A 26,702-nucleotide genomic window follows, 5' to 3' on the forward strand; every position below is an offset into this window, starting at 1 on the left:
GTACCTATTGCCTTATTGTCAAACAAGCATCTTGGGTTACAATAGGTTCTGGCAATTCCCAAAGAAAGTTCAGTCAGGTTAATCCAGCATTCCATACATATGCCGCAAAGAATACATTGGAGAGACCGGACGAAAAATATGAACTAGGCTCAAAGAACACGAAAGAGCCTTACGACTAAGACAGATAAACTCATCAGCTGTTGCCGAACACACTCATGAAACCGGGCATAACATTTTATTCGATAAAACTAAAATTCTTGCATGTAATCAGTTCTTCTACCAACAAAAAATCCGAGAGTCTATAGAAATCTATAAACAACCAACAATGTTAACCGCGACTCAGGTCTCTACCTGTCACCACTTTGGGAATCAGTCATCCGAGACGGTGTTTATACCCCTCATTAGCGCTCCCCCGCCCACCCCAAAAAAAAATATAAGCAGGTACAGAGTAAAATACGAGCTAGTTTCAGTCAAGCTCTGAAGATGCCAACAGGAAACGTCAGCAATTTCGACTAAGCAAAAACCGACGCAGGAGAAATCCAGAAGTTTTGTAAAAAGCATTACAATAGCCTGTGGAAGTTTCCTTGAAAAATTTAAAGTCCATGATAAGTACAGAATACTAAAGCTACAAAAATCTTGTCTACATGTTAGTCACACTCTAGTTCAAAGCAAGTTGTTAAATATGCAAAATATTCATTTAAAATATTAAAGACAAAATGTGCTTTTTGGAGGCAGCTGCACAAATTTCTGTTATCAGAATAATAACCTCTTATTTGAGACGTTAGTGCTCAATTTAATAATAAATATTTGTCCACCATATCTCTTATTATTTCAAATATTGATGTTGATTTTCTATATATTTTTTTAAATTTTTGTTAGAAAATTCTATCAATGCTTACTCTTACTATTTTTCTGTATACTTCTTTATGTCGGATACTAGGTTTAGTGCAAGAACAGTCAGCATTCCTCCAGTGCTGAACTGAACTATGCCTGTATGTCTAAATTTCTTATAAAAAGTGTATTCACTTAATTCAAAAAAGGCTTTTACAATTATTGTTATTACATGTTATATTATGTTTATGGTATTTTGATTTTTGTTTATTTTTACACAGGATTTGCTCTCTTATTACTTAATTTTTTTTATTTCTAGGGCTGTTCGTTTCCTTGATAAACCGTTGCACTTACTGCGGTGTATCGCTTACTAAGTTACCAAAACCTCGCTGCTTTTTTTTAAACCTCCAGATTTTCCAACAACGCTTTTGGAAATAAATTTGTCCAATGAAAACTACTACGAGACACACTAATTATACCAATATCTTGAATGAGGACTAGAATCCTGAACAAGAAATTCGAACAAGAATGGAAGTTTAAAAGTGTACAGAGTTCCAGTGATATCTGCTCGAGATGCTATTTATTATTGGTATGCCTTGCTTTATGGTTTAGGGGCATGGTCGCTGAAAACCAGCAGTATAAATAAGTTGAAATCTGAACATCCACACATCAGGATCTATAAAATATCAAAGAAAGAAGTACTTAATGAAAAATATAACATCCTGCATCTCATATTCCATACAAAAATCGAAGGCAACGGGGAATGAGTAAAAAACAATATTATTGACCAGAAACATTATGCAATGAACAGATCTAAAGACTATGGGAGATTTCGTAAGCACCCAAGAGGCAAAGACAGATTCTAACACGCTAAGATCTAGTGAATGGATATGCATCTGAAAAAGAATGTAAAAAAATCCTCAACATCATTATGTTATATTATAATTTAATCTTTTCTTACGTGAATTTTACGCGATTTGATTACAGTGATGAGATATCTATTTCAAGAGAGCCAAGGAAGCTGTTACTACTTCAAGTAGAGTGAGTATAAGAGCAGACTCATAAAATTTATTACATCATTCCAGAATTAACATTGTAGCTGTAAAAGATAATATTGCTAATACACTTTTTGCTTACCTTGTTTGCCGTTTATTTCTTTTCGGTGTTTGTGTCTCTCTGTTGACAGAATTGTGTTAATATATTAAATCAGGGGCAAAAGATAACTTTTTATTTAAAAGAAGGAGATTTTTGGCAATTGCTCTCCTTATAAGCATACGGCAGGTGCCAACCCTCATCGATTATATTCATATGCGACACTCAAGTGAATAATGTTAGAAGAGATTTTTTTTAATCCAGTATTTCAGAGGTTAAGGGGACAATGTTTTTAATTGGCGCTTGTTATAACAACGAATTCGTACCAACCCAGTATCCTATACTTGGTTCTTTTTTATATATATATATATTAAAAAAAATTATGTGGATTAATTTTCAAGCAAAGAAAGAAGCGCTCAATTTTTATGCTTAAGATACCTGATTTAATAAACTTTCGCATATAAAAAGAATTGAATAGAACCACATCACAACTTTGTTCAGCCTCGCAATTAAATCTTCAAGAACTCTGGAACCACAGCGCTACATAATTCCACAATTTTGAACTGAACCTAGCAAGTTTCACCGGCAACAATTTACTCGAGAAGGGATTTTATTTAAAACTTCTGCTTAAGTTTTCCCACTATACGACGAAGTAAAAAGTGTTAAGTCACCTCGAATTTCCTGCACCACCGCGCGCTACGTTAGTCGAGCCTAGCCGAGCCTAGCCGACGACGATTTCGGCGGCGACGATAAGAGAATTCAACTAATAAAAGGTCGTCGAGGTCGCTTAAAATATAATAATTTATTGACAAAATTTTTTTTTTTTGCGGATTAAATAAAATGCAACAGGGAAAAAGACGTTTAATGACACTAATATCGAACAAATTGTTTTATTAATCATATACAAAACCCCATCAGGATAGACACATATTAATAAATATATTCGAACGATATGCATATATAAATAGCATATATGGACATAAATAGATACATAAATTAAACACAAATATAAACTACAATCATCTAAAGGAATCGTAACATATTAGTTTGCCAAAAGAAATATCTGGTGGTCGATCAATCAGTGATTTTCCCGCTGTCCTTTGAACCAACTAAATTTCGATGGCCCCAAGCTAGCGTGTACTCTGAGCCGGGTATAAGATGTCGTTTGTCATCCGCGTAAGACAACGCCACCTTATTTTTCAGTTCGACGTACATATCATGTAAATGTGAGCGAAACGAAGACATTTGGCGCAAGATTAGCGTGCCTTCCTCGTGGACAGCGCGCTTATAGTCGTCGAGACTAAGTTCGCGCTGGCTGACCGAGTCAGCAACGCCCTTGGCCTTTTTGGTCAACTCGTTGCCGTCCACATTTACGCAATAAGCTTTCGCTCCCGTACCCAAGAATTCCCACAACGGCCGTCCTGCGTACTCGTCCTTCATTTTACCAAGAACGGACTTGTTTACAGGAATGCCGTGTTGGTTGTTCTCCGAGTAATTAGAAGTATCGAATTTGTCCAAATTTTCTTTCATATCTTCGTAGAAATTTTCGCAAAAAATTTGGACAACGAGGCTGTCGGTATCGGTGTAGAGTAAGACGGCTTTGTCGCCGTACTTAGCCTTTAGATAGCCGTAAAAAAAGTCGTATATGAGAGTCTTGGATATGTCCAAAATGCAAAATCCGGCGTAAATAGGCTTATCATATACGACTTTAGTCCTTTCCATCTGGAGAGCTACTAGATTTTCGCTAAATATGGCGACATTTTTAAAATTAGGTCTCGCGATTAACGCTTCTGCCCCCAACCTTTTCCCAATATTTTCCCAATGGGAAACGAGCCGCACGTCCACCCTTTTGTCCACATTTTCCATCGTTTTTCCAAACACAGCGTTATTCATAAGTTTGAAAAAATCTTTTTCAAATTTATTTTTAGCTGTATTACGCATCGCCGTATTCAAGTCTATGTATTGTTTTAGCCAGGGAGATTGATCGAAAACAAGAACGCGATGGATGCGAACAAGCTTTAAACCGTTGCTTAAAGCCTGTTGCAGATTCCTATAATGCAATACATAATTACGTTTATTGTTTAAATTTGGAATAAGTTTTCTCATTTTGGTTTTCGCTATTGGCGAAACGATGGATTCCGGGCAAAAAGGCAGTTCGTTGTGTGCGTCATGCAGCACTTCCGGATAGTCCAAATCTACTTCGAAAATATAGCCCCTAGGTGAATCGTTGGGGATACGCGTAATATCTAAATTTTGAATTTTGCCCTCCTCCAACCACTCGAAGTTTCCCGTTGGGAGGTATTGTGACATGGCCGCCCCGTTTAAATTGGTAGCGTCCAAGTACATGACGTAAGAAATAGGTTTGGAAGGGTCGTAATTAGGTAAAAATTTATTATTAGCCGCGGCCTTTCTCACACTACACTGACTGACTCCTCCGCGGATACCGTGCTTCAAGAAGTGTATCATGTCCACGTCGGTCAACAGGTCCAGTTCGACCTTTGTCGCCTTCAGGGCGCTCGTCCATGATAGACCCGGTGTCGTATAAAACTGACTCGGGTCCAGACCGTACGTTTTCAGACACACCTCTCTGAAGTTTTCAAAAATATCGGCTAAAAGTAAAACGTCGGATTTTAAATAAATATCTGAATATTCGCCTAAAGTTTTACATTTGAACAAATTCCACACAGTCCAGGCACGCTTGTAATCCTCCCTGGTTATGTTGCTCTTTCGCATGGAGTCATAAAAGTCCTCGTGCGATGGCAGTTTGGTTTCGTCTAATTTTGAAAAAGAATCTAGATACGTATATGGAAAAACGCCCTTCTGTCGAATAAGTTGAAATTCTTGTTCATTTTTAAAAAATTTTTTGACTTCCCGACACTGACTATCGTTCAAATTTCGACTCAATCTGTCCAAACTGGATGCCATAAATCGAAATGAATCTAAAAATCGGAGTTTTAAAAATACCCTTTTCCCTTTGCCTCCTTTCTCCGACTCAATGTTATCGACTAGGACATGTTTCGTAAAGGAAATGTAACGTTCCTTGTTTTGGGCGATGACATCGATCTTTTCCCCTTCTTCAGCCATAACTTTTACGAATAAATGACTGTCGAAACCTAAATGGTGAAAAAAGACAGGGATGTGCCGCGGAACTTTGAAATTCAAGTTGCAAGTGAAGTGAGCCGCACCTCGAAATTCGCCCGTCATATGACAATGATCCCTTACTTTTTCGTCCTCTGCATTAAATGGCTTCTCGCAAATGTGACAAGCCACAGCGTTTCGAAAGCCGGTCTCTTGTTCAAACGATAGAGTGGTCATGGGCACGGAAGTTTTCATGAACTTGTTGTAGAGCGCTTTGCAGTCGCTCTCCAACCATTCAATGAAAATTTTGTGTGCGCCCCGACCTCTGTACTGTTTAAAAGTAGACTGGGAATCGTCAAAGTCACATTTGACATAGTAGGCGAAAGAGTAAGGCTCGTGAATATGAGTTTTGACGGTAAACGATTTGTCGGGATTCGGTTCGCCTTCCACCTGTAAAGGAGTCATGACTGTTTCAAAGTCCGCGTACACAACAAAAGGAACTTTTAATTTCTTTTCAAATTCTTCAAATTTCAGCTTATTCGCGGGAACATCTTTACCGTATTTATCCTTGCGCAATTCGGTGGTCGGAAGTTTGATGGAAATGTGAGTGCAGTCGTGTTCTTTATGACGCTTTAGTTTTTCTTCGTTATAAAAATAAACCAAACACCCATCGCATAAAAACTTTGTAGAGGACCTTTTAGTTAATTGTTTTGAAACCAACCGAGACATACTTCTTATTAAACAATAATGATTTTCTCCATAGTCATTACTAATTAATAATAGGTTTACATGTCTCTCTTTACGAGATTCAGTAAAATGCAAAGGACCAACGACCTCAACATCATTACGGACTTTGTTATAGACTCTCTCGAGGCCATAGACATTGACCGAAATTTCATTAAGTCGTTCAAAAGTGGATATGTCCTTAAGTTTAACGGGAAAATCGATACCTGTAAAATCCAGCTCGTTCTGAAATTCTACATAGTTACTGACCCTGTTAGCGTTATTTGTCCAGTGAATTGGGTGAAGAGCAGCCAAGATCGACCACATAAAGCATTTTTCGTCCGTATTTTGCAAGTTCAAAACAGCTTTTTTGGCTTCGATTTCCTTGGGCAGGTTAACATAGGACGACGCCCTTAGGGGATTGTACTTGTTAATCCCTATTCTAAATGGAGAAGTTCCTCCAACGCCCAGCCTGTAAAAAAGAGAAAGAAATTAGTTCGGAAATATACATTTTTATGAATCATACCGCTGTCCCTTTCCTGAAACTCGGACGCTTTGGTAGCCAAGATGTCGACGAACTGGACGTATAGCTCCTCCAGATCGGTGTTTCCGCTCACCAGCCGATATTTGGTATTGAAGGACTTAACCTCCTCTTGTTCCTTCGTCTGCAAGAGGAAGTTTCCGAATAGCTCCATACCGACTTTTACGTTGCCGTAGCGTCGGACGTTCGACTCTACCAACGTAAGGATTTTAGACCTAAGGTGGTCCAAGAAGCCCTTAACGTCGGTAGGGTTAATGGTGGACGCCAGACGGTATGTAACTATGCGGTTACGGAAGGAGGTCTGTATCATTTCTACTCCTGGCTCCTGCACCACGCTGCATTTTTGGCGGTGAGCCAAAGTACGCAAGTGTCCTTGCCATCTCATTGCAGGAATGGTCAAGTTACACTGCGTACAATGGCGCGTGGATGATGGTGATGATGATGATGTCGAAGCTATAAAATACAATATGAGAATTGTTTGGGATATAAAATCAAAAATCCTTACCTTCCGGTAGGTCAAGTCTCGGGCGCTTGGGTTCGTCTGCAGCAATAGGGGCGGCGGCGGGTCTTTTCGCCTTGGGAACCTCATGCTTCTCGCGTTTATGGCGTCGGAGAGCCCCCTCGGATTTGTATATCCCGCCGCAAACGTCACAAATTTGTACTGCTGCGCGACAGTCCCCGTGCCTCGCCAGGTGGTCTTTACGGCTGAACGAGCGGTTGCAATATTCGCAGGTGAACATTTTTATTTGCTGCGAGGAATAGGCGTCTCACTCTCCAACTGTTCCAGATCTCTACTTGACACTTACCTTTTTTAAGTGGTGAAACACAAACAAAAATCCAAAGAATGAAGTCTCACTATGGCGGCGGTCACTTGTTAATTAAGCCAATTTTTCTGGGGTAATGAATTTAAAATTACATTCGAGAACGTTCCTTCAGAATAATTAAGATTTGTGTTGGCGAGAATTCCGCAATATAACGCGACCCGCTGATAAAATTGGTCGTAGTTAGCGACCTAACCTAACCAAACCGTCGTCGTATGGGGCCGCTTCGCTTAGAAACTCGACCGTTGGTCGCGGCGTGAATGTAAATTGCAGCGCGATTGTGTGCGATGACTCAGGCGTACCGCCGCCGTCGCGTTTCACAACTGGCTGATATCATTGCCCGCCGCGTCGTCGGTGTGCGGCAGCGGATGCATGACATCATCGCTTTGCGAAATGTTTAAACTAAACTTTGGCGGGTGAGATCATCGCGTCGCCTGCCTTCGCCGCAAAAAAAAAATGTTTTAAACGAGACTTTCATATTAGACCGCTTAGGAACGGCATACGTGTTTTCCTGCGACACAAGAAATGGTTTAATCGAAACGTTTGATATTCTTACCGCATGCGTTTCCTTCGACATCGAGTTTATAGTCGCATTTCCTTCGACGCGAACAAAAACGCAAAAAAAAAATCTCACTCCGTAATTTCATTTTGTCAGTATGTTATACTTTGCGTCACCAAAAATAATTATTCGATCGCAATGCGAAATAAACATTCCTGTTTAAAGAAGCAAAATGGTCCATATCTGTGTCGGACCTGTAGAAACCTGTTCCGTAGAGGTTTTGGGTCTGTTTAAGGCTGTCCTAGACCTGTTCGAGAGCTGTTCCATATATATTTTAGACCTAATTTAAATCTGACCAAAAGCGTCCTGGCTAACATTTGAAATAAAATAAAAATATTTTAACGCGATTTTATTTTTATATCAAAATACAGTTACTGAATATTTTTTCGTTTTTATACAATATGTCCTGGAGCCAAATTTTGGAAATATCCGATTTTTGCTTTGTATTCTTCCGCACGTAAGCGCAGTATTTGGAGATCGGCCTGAACAACTGCTATCTGAGTTTCTAGCTGCTGGATACCTTCTTCACATTGCATCAGCTGATTTTCCAAATTGTTTTTCAAATTGAACGCCTATCTTTTTTCGTTGTCATCTTTGAACGCCTCGAACCATTCTCCTTGTGCTTGCGGTAGAGATTCAATTTTTATTTTCTTAACTCGTGAATTTGCAGCAGTACGCTTACGTTTTGGAATATCTGTTGGTGGCTGCGAAGGCGGTGGACCCATCAAACCATTCTCTTGCAATAAATTTAAAAAATTATCCGGCAACACAATTTGTTCCATGTCTGTCTCGGACGCTCACAAAATCAAAAATAATAGAAGAAATTTATAGGATATTCGCGGTGTCGATCCATGAATCATGTGACTTGTCCAAGCCCAACCAGCGCACGAGAACCTTATTTCCTCGTTTGCGCAACACCTTTTCGACGAGATAGACGTCAGGGTTAATGGTTTTCTGCAATTCTTCCTGGTAAAAAGCGCCCATTACAGGCTTACCCTTCATATCTTCCAACAGATAAGTTACCGGATTTGTAATCTGCACTTTTACGATTTTAAACAATTCCGTGGTCCAGTTGGGAGTATAACCTTTGCTAAACACGTGCTTGGTCTTGCTGATTCTTACAACGTCGTCCAGTTTAAGTTTAGATGGTCCTACAATTTTCAAGTGACTGTACGCTGATTTCAGCAAACTAGGCGCGTTATCTTTGTTCACTTCTTTAGGTTTCATTCCGGTGGTCCTGTGCACGTTACTGTTATATTTTTCGACAACAGAGGATAAAACATCTATCCATTTGTAGGTGCCGTTTAACGAAAAATATCTAAATAATTTTTCCTTGAGAGTACGTATAACTCTCTCGGCTACGGCAGCTTTCACGTTGCTATATGTACTGTAGTGATTTATGTCAAACCTACCCGTCATTTTTTTGAAATGGATATTATAAAACTCTTTGCCGAGATCAGTTTGCAGATTTTGCGGCCGGCGTCCTTCTTTGAGAATTTGGGTAAACGCTTTGGTAACTTCAACACCGGTTTTTGTTTTTAACGGTCGACACCACACGTATTTTGAAAAGCAATCGATCACGACTAGTATGAATTTAAAGTTTTTATTTTGTTTCGCATATCGGTCTAGCTGAGCCAAATCCGCTTGCCACAAATCATCCAGCCCTCGTATTATAGTTCTGCGACGCGCGTAATTTCTGCGTGCCGGCTTGTGCAGCTCTCGGACGAGTTGTGCTTTCTCACTGCTCATTACTTTGTCGATTGCCCGTCAATTTGAATTAAACACCATTTTAAATCATTCATTAGTTGTTGTCGCTAACTGATTTATTTGGTCCAAACTCGTATTGTATTTGTTCACCCATTGTGTATATCGGTTTTGTTGTGGCAAAAGTTTATTAAGTTGGGAATTGATATCTGCCTGATAGCTCTTTAATGTCTTCTCAAGCTCTTCTATTTTGGATAAATGTTTTTCCAACTCCTTCATTGAATTATCGTATTTCTCGTTAAGGTGGTGATTAATGTGTGTACCAAATTTATTAATAGTCATGACAGCGGTTGTTACTCAAATAATTTTCTAACTCTCAGTCGTGCTTATTTTATAAGATAACTTTTCCCTCTCTTAGTTCTTCAATAATTGAAGCTATTTCGTTCTCATGTCCCGTGTGCCCCGCAGCAGTAGATGCCAATAACAGTCTTAATCTATCGACAAGCTCGTTAACATTATCCCAATAAATATAATCTGTATTTTCTTTATTTGATTTTAAAGTTAACCCCGTCCCAGTTTTGATTGTCCTATAAGGCGGAGGCACTTTAGAAAATGCGTCAGCTAGTCGTCTCACCGGGTTTTTTGTTTTTGTTATTCCTCGCTCCTGTAAATAAGGTCCAATTATATTTATATATTTATATGATGCATTTCCTTGCACTTGTCCATTAGGGTCATGGTTTCTCCGATACGCGTTTGTTCTTTTCAGTATATCCATATAATTATCTAGATCTTGCGATTTGAAACCGACCGGCACCTTCTTGAAAAGTAACTCATACAAACCCACAGTCCCAGGGTATGTAATACCTTGTACCTTCACATCTTTACCGACAATTTCCACAGCTTTTTGGGTTAAGCCCAGAAAAAATTTATCGTTTTCTATGTCATGAACGATACCATAATTATGGTCAAATATATGTTGGGTATCTTTTACGCTGTCATCAATGTATGTTCGTGGTAATTTATTAAAGTCATTCAACCATTGCTCGTAAGCGGGAGTGTCGACGTAATCCTGTATAGCTTGCTTAGTTTGTTCTAAAATATCTGACAGATTTCCCAACGTAGTATCGCTGTCCGAAAGACCCGTACTTTCAGCTACAACATTGCTTTGTTGTTGGATCGACGGAAAGGAGGTATCAAAAAATGAGGGCAATTCTGAAGGTAAGATTGGGGTTTTTCCGGTTCTTTTCTCCTTTATTTTGGTAGGCGTCGAGGTTAACACTTCATGTTTAATATTTTCTTTTTCTTCAAACGGTTCTTGTTTGATATCCGTTTTATTTATTGATGAAATTAATTGCTGCAGAGGCTGAGTTATCGGTTTATAGGTTTGTTCGAGTTGCGTCTGGGATTCACTTGCGGCTTGTTTTAGCCTTTGATATTTTTCTCTAACTGCGTTTCTTGATTTTATTAGCTCCGTCGCTAGGCGTTTATCCATTTTGGGATATTATATATAAATGAAGGAATCGAAGTTTTTCCTATATCTGCCCTTATCTAACTCACAATCTTTGTCAATCACAAGAAAATTATAAGGTTCGTTCCAGCAGTACACACAGATATTTCTAAACTGTTCAAATGACATGTCCAACATACAGTGATCGTTATATATATGCTTTAAACTCAGCATGTCTTGCTTGAATAAAATCAGAAGGTTGGCGTTTTCCCTGATAAGTCGCTTGAGTATAGAAGAATATCCTTGAAAAATAAAGAAACAATCGGTGTTTTTATGCCTACCGTGAGTGAAATAATCTCTAATGACACTTTGGTCGTGACAAGGAATATCATCAAATATTATAACAGAATTGGGTTTAATTTCCTGAGGAGAAACGATATTCTCATCGATCTCAAACTCAAAAAAGCCAATCTCTTGTAAAGGCTTTAGCAGTTCTCTCAAATACACGTATTTTGGCTGTTGCAGGGATTTGGAATATAAGTAAACGTTTTCAAATCTAATTCCATTAGGATGTTCGAGCAATGATAACATGACGTTGGTTTTACCCGAATTTGAGGGTCCTACAATTAGTGCCCTCTTGCAACTACCTCCAAAGAGATCGCCGTGCTTTTGAAATTCGCGGACCAAGCTTGCGTCGTGGTTTTTTACGGGTAAAGAAAAGGCTTGCTTAACAACTTTCATTTCGACTGAGGCATTAACAAGAACCTGCAAAAGTATTTATAGCATAATTCCTAAATATTTAAACAGTATTTCCAAACACTCTCATGATTGTACATCGAAACAGGGCGAAAGGTTCAGGATTGGTAAATAAACTTATAAACAAACTTCCTATCGAACTGCATATTCCTGGTTACCAATTCTGCGGACCGGGTACTCATTTACAGAAGAAAATAAATAGAGGTGATCCAGGTATAAATCCCTTAGACGCTGCTTGTAAAGAGCACGATATAGCATACTCTCAGTCTAACAATTTAACAAAGAGACACGAAGCAGACAAGATCTTAGAAGATAAAGGTTGGCAGAGGGTTAAAGCAAAGGACTCTTCGTTTGGAGAAAAAACAGCCGCTTTAGGCATAACAGGTGTAATGAAAGGAAAGCGAAAATTGGGAATGGGTGTTAAAAAAGCAAGCAAAATGAAAGCGAGCAAAAAAAAGCGTATTATAAAAACACCTAATAAAATTGGTGGATTTTTACCTCTTTTACTACCGATATTGGGAGCACTTGGCGCGCTAGGCGGAGGAGCGGCAGGTATCGCGAAAGCAGTAAACGATGCTAAAGCGGCCAAAGAGCAGTTGGCAGAACAAGAACGTCATAACAGAGCCATCGAAGCCCAAGGCAAAGGACTATACGTAAAACCGTTTAAAAACAGTAGAAGTGAAGGAAAAGGTCTTTATATTAAACCATATAAGGGCGGTGTTGTGTCGAAGGAGAAAAATACCCAAAAGAGAAAAAAAAAGTCCAAATAAATTTACCTCGAAGAGCTTTGACAAATTTCGATCTGGAAAAATATGCAAAAATACTACAAATTCCGCATTTCAGGGGCGTTTTTATGCGTGATAATTTACCGCGAAAAATTAAAATTGAAGAATGCGGAATTGTTAACTTGGATAGTGAGAAAAACCAGGGAACTCATTGGGTCAGCTACATAAAGGACAAAACTAAGGCTTTCTACTTTGATGGTTACGGAAATTTGAAACCGCCTGTAGAATTAGTTAAATATCTTAATTCTAATGGAAATGTTAACATATATTACACTTATGAAACCAAACAAAAGTCCAGTTCTTACAATTGCGGACATCTGTCACTAAAATTTCTATATAATAACATGCCGTTAAAGTGAAACGTCAGTGATTAATTTAGATTCGCAATGTCCACTACGATTTCCATAAGTGGGAAAACTTCTATATTATCCGCCGATTTCAATCCGCCAATTTATTTAGATGATGATAAGGAATACTTTTTGGGACTAGCAGATTTCGAGACGTACATGAGCATACCAAATATTGAACCCGGTAATAACAAGTTACATATAGGAGAGAAAGTTATAACTATTCCAGAGGGAACGTACGATTTAACAGATATCGAGAAATACGTCAAAAACCAAGTGAAAAAGATATTTAAAGAGAAGGTCGATTTTATTCTGGAATCAAATTCCAACACTTTAAAGAGTTCAATTTTTTGTTCTAAACGAATTGACTTTTCCTCGAATGATTCCATAGGTCGACTGCTTGGATTTAAAAAGCGAGTAGTTGAAGCATCGACTACAGAACAGTCGGATAAAGTAGTAAATATTAATAAAGTCAATGCTATTTGCGTCGATTGTAATATATGTGTTGGCTCATACAGTAATGGTAAACCGGTTCACATAATACATCAGTTTTTTCCGGCTGTAGCTCCTGGGTATAAAATAGTCGAGTCGCCCCTACCTATACTTTATTTTCCAATCAGTGTTAAGACAATTAATAATATCACTATAAAAATCATCGACCAAGACGGAGATCTTATTAATTTTAGAAACGAAACGATAACAGTGAGGTTGCATTTAAAAAAGCAATAATGGTTACCAGATATAACAGGACTTTTATAAGAGAACCATCAGTGGTTACAGTACAATCACAAAAAAAAACTATAAAAAGAGAAATATTGTTTGCAAATCCAGTGCCATTAGAAACGGCCAACGTTTAACACGTACAAACCGCACCTTTTTGAAATCATTAGGATTCCAAGTGCTCTTAAAATGACAATTTTAAATGTTAACGAAAAACTCTATATCGACAACTCCATCGTAAGTTCAGAGTTTCATACTTATCAACCATTCGTGTCTTCAAAATTCGACTATAACGACGAAATACGCATACCAATTCAGGAACTAGATTCCTTCACTTTACCCTGTGAAAGTGTGTTGTACATCGAGGGGGTCCTTACTAATGAAGATGACAAGTACACTGGAAAATTAAGGTTTATTAACAATGGAATTGCTTTTCTCTTTAGAGAGATCCGGTACGAACTTAATGGCGTCACCTTGGACGCAGTCAGGAACGTTGGTTTGGCATCAACATTAAAAGCATATCTTTCCTATAATACCAACGAAAGTATAAAACTTCAAAATGCAGGATGGTTTCCAAATCGAAATGCAAGTGACAGAATTATGGTCGATGATCACGGAAAATTTAACATCTCTATTCCGTTGAAAATGCTATCAGGATTCTTCGAAGATTATCAAAAAATTGTATTGAATATGAAGCAAGAGTTAGTTTTAATACGAGCCAGCAACGATTTAGATGCGGTCCTTTTTTTAGACGACAATGAACCAAAAACCACAACTCCCGAAATACCTAAAGTTTCGCTTAAAAAGATATATTGGAAAATCCCAAAAATAATGACAAATATTGCAGAAGAACTTGTTTTAACGAAAATCATGGAGTCTAATAAAGAGATAACAATCGGTTTCAGATCTTGGGAAATTATTGAATATTCATCTCTGCCTGAAACCACAACTCACACGTGGCCCGTGAAAACAACAAATAAACTAGAAACTCCGCGTCATATCATTATCGCCTTCCACGAAAATAGGAAAGGTCGAGTAGAAAAGGATATGAGTCAATTTGATGACGTCGATTTAACTAATATAAAAGTATTTTTAAATTCGGAACGATATCCGTACCATGATTTAAACCTAAATTTTAAAGAAAACAAGTATTCGACTCTGTATGATATGTTTGCTAATTTTAGACACTCTTATTACGGGATTTCCAATGAGCCAATTTTCACACCGCAGCATTTCAAAGAAAAATGTCCCATTACACACATCGATTGTTCTCATCAAAGAGAGTCTCTACAAACTGGTTCCGTGGTAATGCGAATTGAATTTGAAACTAGCGCTAATATCAAGAAGGATACATCGGTTTATTGTCTCATTTTACATGACAAAGTATTTAGTTACAATCCGCTAACTAAAATAGTAAAACAAATGTAACGGATTTTAAAAACCCGATTCGCAGATGTTCAAAAAATTTGCCATAAATATCAGGCGAAACAGTACATTTTTGACAGTTGTCATCATGCGGATCGTGGCACTAGATACACAAGGGTTTAATCTAAAGGACGGTGAAGGTTTCGTCGCTAAAGAAATTGCAATTTACGACGGAAATCAAATGGCCCACTACATAATGAAGCCGCCGAGAGATTTTTTAACGTTGACTCATGCTGATAAGCGAAGCGTACGTTGGCTCGAGCGTTTTCACCACGGATTAAAATATAGTACAGGTCTTATAGACTATAACTTTATCGACGAATTGGTTAGGCGTTTGGTTGAAACCGCGGACATTATATACCTCAGAGGGCAACCGAAAATTGATTTTTTGACTTCGAAGATCCAACAACTACAGCTACACCTTCCTTTGATTGTTAATATCGAAAAATTCGACGACAGTTGGCTGATACCGCTCAAATTTGAATTGGACCGACCTAAGTGCACCTTTCATATGAATGGTGGATTACGCATGTGTGCCTTACGAAACTCTGTATTATTATTCAATTGGTTATATGCTAAAATTCCTATATGAAAATGACAATAAAAAGATGTGCTTTCAAAATTTGCAATTTTATTTTGTGCGGCAACATATAAAACAGACTAACGCAAAGCGAGCAAATCAAAATTAATTCTCAAGTGTTAAGTGATGAATCGCCCTATAAGCAACGTCGATGAGCTTCCCGCGGAATACCTAATCAAATACGTGAAATCCTACGACTTGCTGGCTATGTGGCATAGGTTATCCGACAAGCAGAAAAACAATTTCGACCTGCAGACTCATTTGCCTTGTTTTATTCACTATAATCGACCGGATAGTAGAACTCATATCGACGGACCCGTGCCTCCACAAAATAAATGTCCGCTTTGTTTGAGTGTTATAAAAAGTAGTTCATTGATTTAAATCGCCTCAATATAGTGAGAAACATGGCTTTGTTAAGTGCTCAATATGTTTTATTAACAGCGGTAGTGCAAAATATGTTCTACTTAAATAAACCCAATGGGGTTATCGAAGCGTACGTTTGTTTTAAAAATAACAATATCAGTGGCGTTTGGCCGGAAGAATGGAGTCAGCTGTATCCCATGACAGCTAACGGTAACGATAAGCTACACATTTTTGGAGCAAGGTTACCAAACGTTACCGCTCAGTATCTAAATTACAAAGTCCGTTTGGTTTTCTTTGATCGCAGTTTCGGCGACCACGGCGAATGGCAAACGATTGCTTTCAATAATATCAGCTATCGTAGTGATAAGGAGGAAAATTTTGGGACAGACCTCCAAAAGGTTTTGATTCTACTGTATCTAGTTACCGGTGCTTGTTTCCTATTACTATCAAAGTGCTTATACAAGTTGACAAAAATTCATTGCTCCGCCCATCTTCGCAAGTAGGGATATGTGGATGTATAAATTGTTCGCATATATTCCAAAACTCTTCAATCGACTGTGACTCGAAAAGTGTACTTAACGCAGCAAAAAAAAAAAAATTAAAATGGCCACTGATGTTGTTAGGATTGACGAAAATATGCTGTTTGAAATTTACAACACTGGCGTTCGTTTCACCAGCAGGGACGAACATATGGATTTTCAACTAGAAGAGTTCTTGGATTTTCTCAATTTTCTAAACGAAGAAGTAGGAGAACATCTAAAGTGGAACGACGTTTCAGCACACATCGGTGACGACATAGAGGTGATGTATTGGAACGAAGAAGAGCTTTGTGATTTGAGGCTATTAAAAAATGGACGGTCGCAAATTTTTCTCGAAAGAGAAGATATTGAAAAAATTATGTCAAAAAGGCACAGTCTTTTTAAAGCTATGAATTTATACCGAGATGTAAATATACATAACCGAGATGTAAATATATATAATCAATAAATAATTTTATTAGTAACACGTATTTGGTTTATGTCATTTTTCATTTAATTCCTAAACATATACTGGTCTATAATTTGTTTCTGTCTGACCGCAAAACAACATACACCACCAACTTACTTTAAGTCAAAAAAGGGACCTGGCTAACTCAACTTGCCATTTGTTAGCAATATTTCATAAAAATATTACATCATAAATTTTATCGGTGCACATTTATTTAATTTAATTATATTTTACGCGACCTCGATGACCTTTTATTATATTTATTCGGAAACAGAACAATGCAATTTCGCACAAAGTAGCTAACCTCGGGGTCACACTTGATGAATTTAAACAAAATTTCATCACATTAGCAAATATGGAATATATATGCTTTATTTACGTATAATGTTTTTTATCGTTATCAGATACATTGTAAGTTAATAAAAATGTGTTTATTGAATTCGCGCATTTTAAACATGTCGGATGTCAATACTACCTCGACGACCTTTTATTAGTTGAATTCTCTTATCGTCGCCGCCGAAATCGTCGTCGGCTAGGCTCGGCTAGGCTCGACTAACGTAGCGCGCGGGGTTCGAGGTTCGAATCCCCCGACCGCGCGCGACACACCGGTCGCTTTTTTCACCTCGCGCAAAAATACGTCAAAACAAAAAGGCACTAACGCAAAAACTACCCCTAGCGGGGCGAAATTGCCAAAAAGGCACTAACGCGAAAACTACCCCCTACTCCCCATTCAGGGTGACATCTGGCGATCGAAACCTGAGCTCTTAATGGGTGGCGACATCTCTCGTAGAATGGTCAAACTAATTTTTTTTTTCGGTTGCTTGGGAATCTGTAAATTTGCAATCACAAAATCTCCCCCGGGGGACGGGGGATGGTCAAGTCACGAATAATTACTACTGTGTTCAATTATTAATATTATTCCGATTACGAATCCTGGCAGATAAATATGAGAAACATCCCCATAGAATTAGAACAACTCTTTTGTAAATGTTACGTAAAATGCAATGATACTTGACTCGTGAAATCATATACAAAATATCAAATTTTTTAACTGCCCAGCCCTTAATGGTTCTGCAGTGATGATCTATTAAGGTTCAGTTTTGGACCGTTAGTGTTCAATAAATGACTCCATATATTCACTAAGCTTCCGCTCCAGATCTATTTCAAAGTTGACTTGCTTACTTGGTTGAAAAATTGACAGGTCATGTATGAAGTGAATATAATAAAAAAGCAGGACCTAGAAGTGATCATCTCGTTCGAGAGACGTCCCATAACTTTTTTCACGAATCTTAACAACTGTCCATCAATCTCTATGGTGTTTGTAATAAATCTTTCATATAACTTCGAAAAAAAGGAAAGCATCCCTGGGATTGCTGACCATAGGATGGGATACTCGGCCGAATTTATCAAAGTTATCATCTAAGCCAGTACCTGATTGTAGGCTCCATGCTAATGCTAATCTTGCCTCGAATCGCTATTACTTTAGGATCGATTGATGTGCGAGTATTGTTTTGTGTATTCTTCAAACAAATAGTAGTTAAGAAACTAAAATAAGTCTCATTACTTAATATTAAAACATTTAAATAACATTCTGCGGGAGCGATATTTACCGATAAGGTTTGATTTTGTGCCGCAAATTTGTGGGCAATAAGTAGCACGGGCGTTACCGAGAACCAGATTAATTCATTTATAAAATAAACTCAATTCTCCAAGACAAACATTAGTCCAAAGTCTGACGATGGATTAATACTTAAAGCAAACGGGGTCACTGCAGAAGTTTCAATGAAAACTTCGGCGACATAGATCAACAAGAAAAAAGTTGCGTTAGAAAAGCAGATCTTTTGTAACAGTAAGGGTGATACCTAAAATAAATTGGCATATTATGATACAAGCAAAGTAGTGTAGTAATTTCGGTTCTAAGCCACTTTTAGCGGGAAAATTTGAATTCTCATGAATGTTCGGGTGTGTTTGAGTTATCGTAGGGAAATTTTGAATTTTCGGGTATGTTTGAGTTAGCACCGCCACATTCAAAACTATTCATGTGACTTCGGTATGTTTTGTTCTGCAGTTTACGAATTTTTTCTCCTAACCATGAATGGGAAAAATCTATCTAATCTAAATATCTGGATGTGTGTTCATTTAACTCCATTATTGACAACACATTGATAGTTTGAACAAGGATATCGCTAAAGGTAAATCCGTGTATCTTATTAGTTTAGGAGCAGTTGGACGAATAACTAACATTCAATTTTTGGATGAATAAGATCATGAAGTATATATAAGATAACAAAAAGTTAGCGTCAAAGTATAAGGAAAGGTTGGTTAGTTACCTTAGATTATTAGGTAGTGTAAAAGAAAGTACTTAATATAGACTATAATAGGCTGAAAGTCTGCAGAAATAATGAATAAATATGTTGCGCTAATATCGTTTAGGTCGTTTCATTTTCTTTTATCTTTAAGACCCTGTACCAAACATGTACAATTTAATGATAATGTCATTGTATAAAAAAAAGTACCGTAATGTCTTTAAATCTAACAAAAATGAAGACTAATATCTTATGTGAACATTACTTAGGTTGTTTTAGTATATTTTATCTTTCGAACCCTATAACAAACAGGTTCCATTTAGTGACAAACACGAACAGATATAATAAGTTTTCAAAAAATAATAATACATACAATGTATTTGGAGTGATATTTTACACACATGACTGATTCCCAAATTGGTGACAGGTAGAGACCTGAGTCGCGGTTAAGATTGTTAAGAAATCTATAAACATCGTAACAATCTTAACCGCGACCGGTCTCTACCTGTCACCGATTTGGGAATCAGTCATCCGAGACGGTGTTTATACCCCTCATAAGCGCCCCCATCAAACAATATATAAACAGGTACAGAGTAAAATACGAGCCAGTTTCAGTCAAGCTCTGAAGAAGCCAACAGGAAGATTGGCGAAACGTCAGCGATTTCGACTCAGCAAAAATCGACGCAGGAGGAATCCAGAAGTTTTGTAAAAAGCAACGAAGAATTTTTTTTTAAGACACACACCTGAATATTACAAGTAATACTACTAAATTTAAAATTGGAGACTTTGTTAGGATAACTAAGAATCGAGGTAATTGTTAATATTAAAAAAGTCACTTTCAAATTTGGTGACATATTTATTATAGGATGACAAAGATTATACCACATCAAGTGGGTTCTATGAATTTGTAATACAGAAAGTAATACATTCTGGTGTGCATTTGGTTTAAAAAGTCCCCAGAAAAAAAAAGGAAGCAAACTTTACGTTAAGTCCTTTCAGTTAGATAGAGAAGCACAATGTTACTTAGATAATATAAACATATGACTTAGAATTATGTATTTTAGATCTGATTGACTTCAGACAGAGTTAAATATTGCGTGCTAAGAATTCGAAACATTTTTTTAAACCTTCCAAATCTTTCATCGATTTAGACTATTGTGACAGAAAACAAATATGATATTTAGAGAAGCATCATAATCATCTACGATATGCTGATGCAAAAACTTATCAAGGACATATGTAGCAAGGACATAGCATTACAGCGCATAGCTCTGTAAGCCCAAGATTTTCTAGTTCATGATAAAATAATGACGCTAAAGTGACATTAGTATCAGTTCTGCGAGTAACAACCTCTGGAGTCACACTGAAAGTCTTGCAGAATGGTGTTCGTGTACGTAGCCCTCATGAATGCTAATATTGATCCTAACATGACCATCCTCAAGCCCTTGCAACAGTTTTTTTAATCAGAAAACGGAACGTCGCCCAGTATGAATCACAGACGTATTCACTGACATACGAGTAGTCGTGGGGCATATAGATTGCTACTTTCCTTGGGAAGCAGTTGTCGCGGAACACCAGGCCACCAAATACTGAGTGTCTTATTTTTAATACTTATGCCACATCTACTCTTTCAAGTATTTTGCAAATCGGTGGTTTTAACTGACTTGCCTATTAACGAATGAAGCTCCTTTATTCAGGGTTTTACATTTTGCTGCCTTGTCAAAAATTACCGTTTATCATGCCTTTGTATCTTTCGGACGATATAGCAATTTAGCCGGAATATCCATTAGATGTGTTTTATTCGTTCAAAGAAAGAAAAAATAGGTGGACGTTAGCTTTTTAGTCGGGAGAAGTCTCGTCTCACTGTTAGGGCCTTATGAGTACAAAAAATGTTATGCCTGCTACTCCCACACGCTCAAGCTGCATTATAAAGAACATCTCCGTCAAGGAGCATGCTCGTATCATTACGATTTTGAGTGAATCGCGGCAACTATAAAACTCAAATCCGGCCGATAGATCACAATTAAGTGTATTAAAAAGTGAGCTGGTCTAGTAGTAAATAATCCCGAAGCAAACTCGACTTGCGGTGTATTTATTGTGGCCAATTTCGGTTCTTTACGCTCCGTAGGAACTTTATCGTACAGTAACTTTGTTTTTCGCGGGCCTTAAAATGCAGCTAGATATTCGGGGGGCAGTTTATTATCTTCCACGAAGTTTGTTAAGAATGTTTGATGTCGGACCCGTTTGCACCAGCTATTTCACTCAATATATCTTGAGCCAGAATTGTTCGCGTTATTTATAGTCTCATCTCGGGCCAAGAGGAAGGATATAGATCAACAGAAATTGCAAACTTATAGAACGGAGAATCCGAGAATGAAAACAATCTGCCGAATTGTCAGTCCGAAAATTTCTCTCGACGTTCGATATCGGAACCGCGGCCACAAACAGCCATTGTGGGTTGGTTAAAATAACTGGGTTTTCATTACTATTGGGTTGACTTGGTTAGATTTCAATCGAGATTTCTTGTCTTATAATACGGAAAACGGCTATGAACGCAGATTGGATTTTTATTAATCAGAAATGAATACAGCCCTAGACATTTAATGTATAACAACATGAAACTCGTAGAGCTATGTTCAGCTCTGCCTCTTTGCATATTTATCGTTCTGCTATAATTCTTCTGATTTTAAAATATTAAATAAAAATAACAAAATGTATATTTACTGGTTGACTCAAATCAGTGCTTTGGTAGCTCTGCCCTCAACACAAGGATTATTGATTTTTACATTTTCCAACAAAAAGTGGATAAGAATTCGTCAAACTATTGAAACATTGGGATGCTAGGTGAACAGGATTATTTAAACCTATATTAGTTAAATATAAACGCTTTTTTGCTGTAATATTTATTTCATATAATTTGCATCTTATTCAAAATGGTGTCTCTACAAGTTCTTCAGATTGGGATTAGATATCTCAGGTGTGACAAGAAAAAATGATGTTTATACCAATATTGCTTAAATATTAGAAATATTGTTTTTCAATATTTATTTTTATTTTGTTGGAGTATATTAAGTTCCATATTTATTAGTTTTTCGAATTACTTCTAATTTTCTCCTGTGTATACTAATAATGTCTCATGCGTAGTTTTGAACTTTAAGGTAAGCAATTTGATAACTAATCACGTAAACGAAATAAAGTAGTGGCCGAAGGACGGAACATTGTGGTACTCTATATTTTAACATACTGACTGCCCCATTTCAGCAAGATTTTAAAATACTGTAGAATCTGCCCTTACAGGCCATATTATGTAATTTCGGCAAAAAAATATTCTCCATAAATTACGTCATTCTTTTTTAATCATTTTTCCAATTATTTTTAAAAGAAATGGGTCTTTAATTATTCAATAACTTTTCAACTCCGGTCTTAGAAATGGGACATACTTTACTTGTTAGTTCGCCTAAAAGGAGTCGTGTAGTGAATGTCTCATGATACAAACGCTTCTACTATCATATCTTTAACCACTTAAGTGAATATTATTCTGGTGATAAGCTAATGTAATTGTCATTTCAAAGCATAGCCTCGTCTTGGCATAAAAAACCACAAACTTCAAGAAGTTGAAGTAAATGAATTTTGAATATTATTGTCATCAGATTTCTTATCTCATGACATGGTTTCTTGTAAAACGCTTGTAGATGCGTGTCGGCTTTAATTTAGAACAACGGAAATGGACTCTGCCTTCTCTTCATATTTTCATGGTTTTCTATAATTCACTTCTGATTTGCCCTACCACTAAATTGTTTAATATTCTCACTGGTACGCTGATGATATGATATATACCTGTCATTGCCATTTAAAGTGTAGCCTCCTGCTGCCGTTCTGATCTCGAAATAATTGCTAAACTATCTGAAGCATATGGTTTAAACTTAAATAAATCCAAGAAGCAGGTTATAATTTTTACTGAGTCTAAATTGCTGACGTTTTGCCAATCATCTTGTTGGCTTCTTCAGAGCTTGACTGAAACTGATCTGTATTTTACTCTGTACCTGCTTATATATCGTTTGAAGGGGGGCGCTAATGAGGGGCATAAACACCGTCTCGGATGACTGATTCCCAAATTGGTGACAGTTGGAGACCTGAGTCTGATTTCTATAGACTTTCGGATTTTTCGTTGTTAGAAGAACTGATTACATGCAAGAATTTTAGTTTTATCGAATAAAATTTTATGCCCGGTTTCATGAGTGTGTTCGGCAACAGCTGATGAGTTTATCTGTCTTAGTCGTAAGGCTCTTTCGTGTTCTTTGAGCCTAGTTCATATTTTTCGTCTGGTCTCTCCAATGTATTCTTTGCGGCATATGTATGGAATGCTGGATTAACCTGACTGAACTTTCTTTGGGAATTGCCAGAACCTATTGTAACCCAAGATGCTTGTTTGACAATAAGGCAATAGGTACTGTAAACCCTCGTCCTTGAAATGTTACATTATAAGGGGTGTTTTTTTTCGATGTATAGAATTTTAAGTTGCAATAAAACAACGATGGATTATTCGATTGATATGAATTTTATTTATCCGAAAGATAACCTTGTGGCATTATATTTTAAATATGATTTCTGGCATATGACCGCCACGGCTGGCGCGGATATAGTCCAATCTGGACGTCCAATTTTCGATGACTTTTTCCAACATTTGTGGCCGTATATCGGCAATAACACGGCGAATGTTGCCTTCCAAATGGTCAAGCGTTTGTGGCTTATCCGCATAGACCAATGACTTTACATAGCCCCACAGAAAGTAGTCTAGCGGTGTTAAATCACAAGATCTTGGAGGCCAATTCATAAGTCCAAAACGTGAAATTAGGCGGTCACCAAAGGTGTCTTTCAATAAATCGATTGTGGCACGAGCTGTGTGACATGTTGCGCAGTCTTGTTGAAATCACATCTCCTGGACATCATGGTTATTCAATTCAGGAATGAAAGAGTTAGTAAGCTCTATACCGATCACCATTCATTGTAACGTTCTGGCCATCATCGTTTTTGAAGAAGTACAGACCAATGATTCCACCAGCCCATAAAGCGCACCCAACAGTCAGTTTTTCTAGATGTAACGGTGTTTCGACATACACTTGAGGATTAGCTTCGCTCCAAATGCGGCAGTTTTGTTTGTTGACGTAGCCATTCAACCAGAAGTGCGCTTCATCGCTAAACAAAATTCGCTTATGAAAATCGGGAACAACGGCAATCTCGTTTTGGGCCCATTCGACGAATCTACGCCTTACTTGATGATCGTTTGGCTTCAATTCTTGTACGAGTTGGATTTTGTAAGCACGTAAACCAAGATCCTTACGCAAAATCTTCCATAAAGTGGATGGACACAGATCCAATTTCTGTGCTCGATGGCGGATGGACTCATTCGGGTCTTCCTCAATGCTACGCTCTACAGCAGCAATAGCTTCTTCTGTACGCACCTTACGGCGTCTCTGGGGATGCGAGTTATCAATAAGAGTAAACGTAGTGCGAAAACGTTCCATGGTTAATCGAATTAACTGCTCTGATGGACGATTTTGTCGACGATAAAATGGACGTAGTGCGCGATACGTATTCCGCACAGAACCATTATTTTCGAAATAAAATTGCACTATTTGCAAGCGTTGTTCAGGCGTGAGTCTATTCATGATGAATTGCCAAACCAAACTGAGAATAAATCATTTGACAGCTGTTAAATCGGTCGCCATCTTAAACAGTGATGCCAACTTAAAGTTCTATACATCGAAAAAAAACACCCATTATATACTGAAGGAATAATAACGTTTTTGTTACGATTGAAAAATGAACAAATAATATCGACTTGTTAATAAATATCCACACAATTAAGGTTTAACACATTGATTATATTGTAAGTAGCAAACGTTTAATTCTAATATTTAGTATTGGAAACGTAATACTAATAATAATATGACTTTATTAATCAAAAGTAAAAACAATTTATAATCAATCAAAAACAAAATTATTGCACCAACAAGATACTTATAAAGAAAAGTTTGTTGTGTATAAAGTAAATACTTTTTAAATTTAGATTTAAGATTTTCAACACTTTTTACATTAATAAAAAGCTGCATTATAAGAAATGTTCAAACATGGCACTCGTCAGGGTAGAATCGACAATTTATACCTCATTTTAACATTATGACTATATACCAATCGTTCTCTGAGTAAATCGACAGAGTGGACGTTTTTAATATTTTTTTATAAAAATGGTACAAAACTGATGTACACGTCCAAAATTCGCGCTGAGCGATTGCAAGTCGTGGATAAATCTTATCCACTTTAATCTTGCACCCAAAAATCATAAAATGAGTTTTTTCAGGATTCAGCTTCAAGTTGTGTTTTTAATTAATAAATTAATTAATAAATCTCAAAAATTTTATGCCCAGTTTCATGAGTGTGTTCGGCAACAGCTGATGAGTTTATTTGTCTTAGTCGTAAGGCTCTTTCGTGTTCTTTGAGCCTAGTTGATATTTTTCGTCCGGTCTCTCCAATGTATTCTTTGGCGCATATGCATGGAATGCTGTAAACTCCAGGTACCTCAAATGGAATTTTGTCTTTGACGGACCGAAGAAGTTGAGAGATTTTTGGACAAGTGGTAAATCTGGTTTTGACATTATACTTCTTTAGAACTTTTGATATGTGGTCAGTGATGTTTTGAATGTAAGGAAGGACCGTAGTGGCAAGTGTAGGATTGCTTTCGACCTCATTGCTGTTGGAAGGTTGTGGTGAAGTGTATTTTTTGATGGAACGCTTAATATCTTTAATGTGGAAATTATTAGAAAGAACACCAGAGGTAAGGTGTTTTAATTCTGTTTTCAGTGACTCAAGTTTGATAAAACGAACGTGATACAGGAGCAATAACACTTTTGCTGAAACTTAAAGGAGCTGATAAGGAATGCAGGATCACGGCCTATCTGTATACGTCAAAATCGATTTTACAGAATAGGTGACCCAAAAAAAAAAAATAATTTCGTCACATTATCATAAAATTACCAAAAATAGTATTAATAATTATGTTTCGAATAATAAAACAACATTTACAAAAAAATCGGTAAGAAATGTACTTACAGACATTTTCATACGTGTAATATGAATTATGACCTTTACTAGATATTAATCATTATTTTTCGTGTAGAAAATGTTTACTCACATATGACAACTTTTTCGAACCAAATAAATAACACTAGGCAGAGCCTTGACTACGTCCAAAGCTTGACTATTTAATCTGTACGGCTCTGTAAACAAGAGAGTTGATAACCGATCATTTTTGGACCAGATGGTGATGTGACCATGCATTAAGGTATCGATCTGTGTGTGTGTAGGTTTTCTGTAAACACAGTGACCCAATCTTAGGTGTGATTTTCTATTGATAAGAATATCTCTGAAGGAGTCAACATCGTCAGCAATTTCGACTCAGCAAGAACCGACGCAAGAGGAATCCAGAAGTTTTGTAAAAAGTAAAAGTTTCTTTGAAAAATTAAGCAAGTTATAATTTTTCGTAAAGGAGGAAAATATATTTTCGAACATAATCCATTTCAAATCTCGTTTAACGGAACTCAGCTTAATTTTTTGAAATAATTATAAAAGTTTGTTGA

At 37.2% G+C, this 26,702-nt stretch overlaps 2 protein-coding genes across 4 annotated transcripts in view; one reads left to right on the forward strand and one right to left on the reverse strand.

Annotated features, from left to right (window-relative positions):
- LOC132697908 (hemicentin-1) overlaps window positions 1-26,702 on the forward strand; it is a 732,356-nt gene that overhangs the window by 361,887 nt on the left and 343,767 nt on the right. The gene's annotated exons all lie outside the window — the stretch shown is intronic.
- On the reverse strand, window positions 6,096-7,328 carry LOC132698528 (early growth response protein 1-like). Of its 2 annotated transcripts, XM_060664653.1 has the most exons (4): window positions 7,072-7,328; window positions 6,771-7,014; window positions 6,251-6,718; window positions 6,096-6,196 (listed from the first exon to the last, which is right to left on the reverse strand). In XM_060664653.1, the coding sequence occupies exons 2-4, from the start codon at window positions 7,003-7,005 to the stop codon at window positions 6,162-6,164; spliced, it is 738 nt and encodes a 245-aa protein (XP_060520636.1). In that variant the 5' UTR covers window positions 7,006-7,014; window positions 7,072-7,328; the 3' UTR covers window positions 6,096-6,161. The 2 variants fall into 2 exon arrangements, with proteins under 2 accessions (XP_060520636.1, XP_060520635.1); XM_060664652.1 differs by having other exon boundaries at window positions 6,162-6,718.

The sequence above is a fragment of the Cylas formicarius genome, unplaced genomic scaffold (assembly GCF_029955315.1).
Source record: "Cylas formicarius isolate icCylForm1 unplaced genomic scaffold, icCylForm1.1 PGA_scaffold_2__14_contigs__length_35257938, whole genome shotgun sequence".
Taxonomy (NCBI): domain Eukaryota; kingdom Metazoa; phylum Arthropoda; class Insecta; order Coleoptera; family Brentidae; genus Cylas; species Cylas formicarius.

Coding starts and splice junctions, on each gene's coding strand:
- LOC132698528 (XM_060664652.1), bottom strand. CDS start 7,005: ATGTTCACCTGCGAATATTGCAACCGCTCGTTCAGCCGTAAAGACCAC. Junction 6,719..6,770: donor GAGACTTGACCTACCGGAAG/GTAAGGATTTTT, acceptor TGTATTTTATAG/CTTCGACATCATCATCATCA.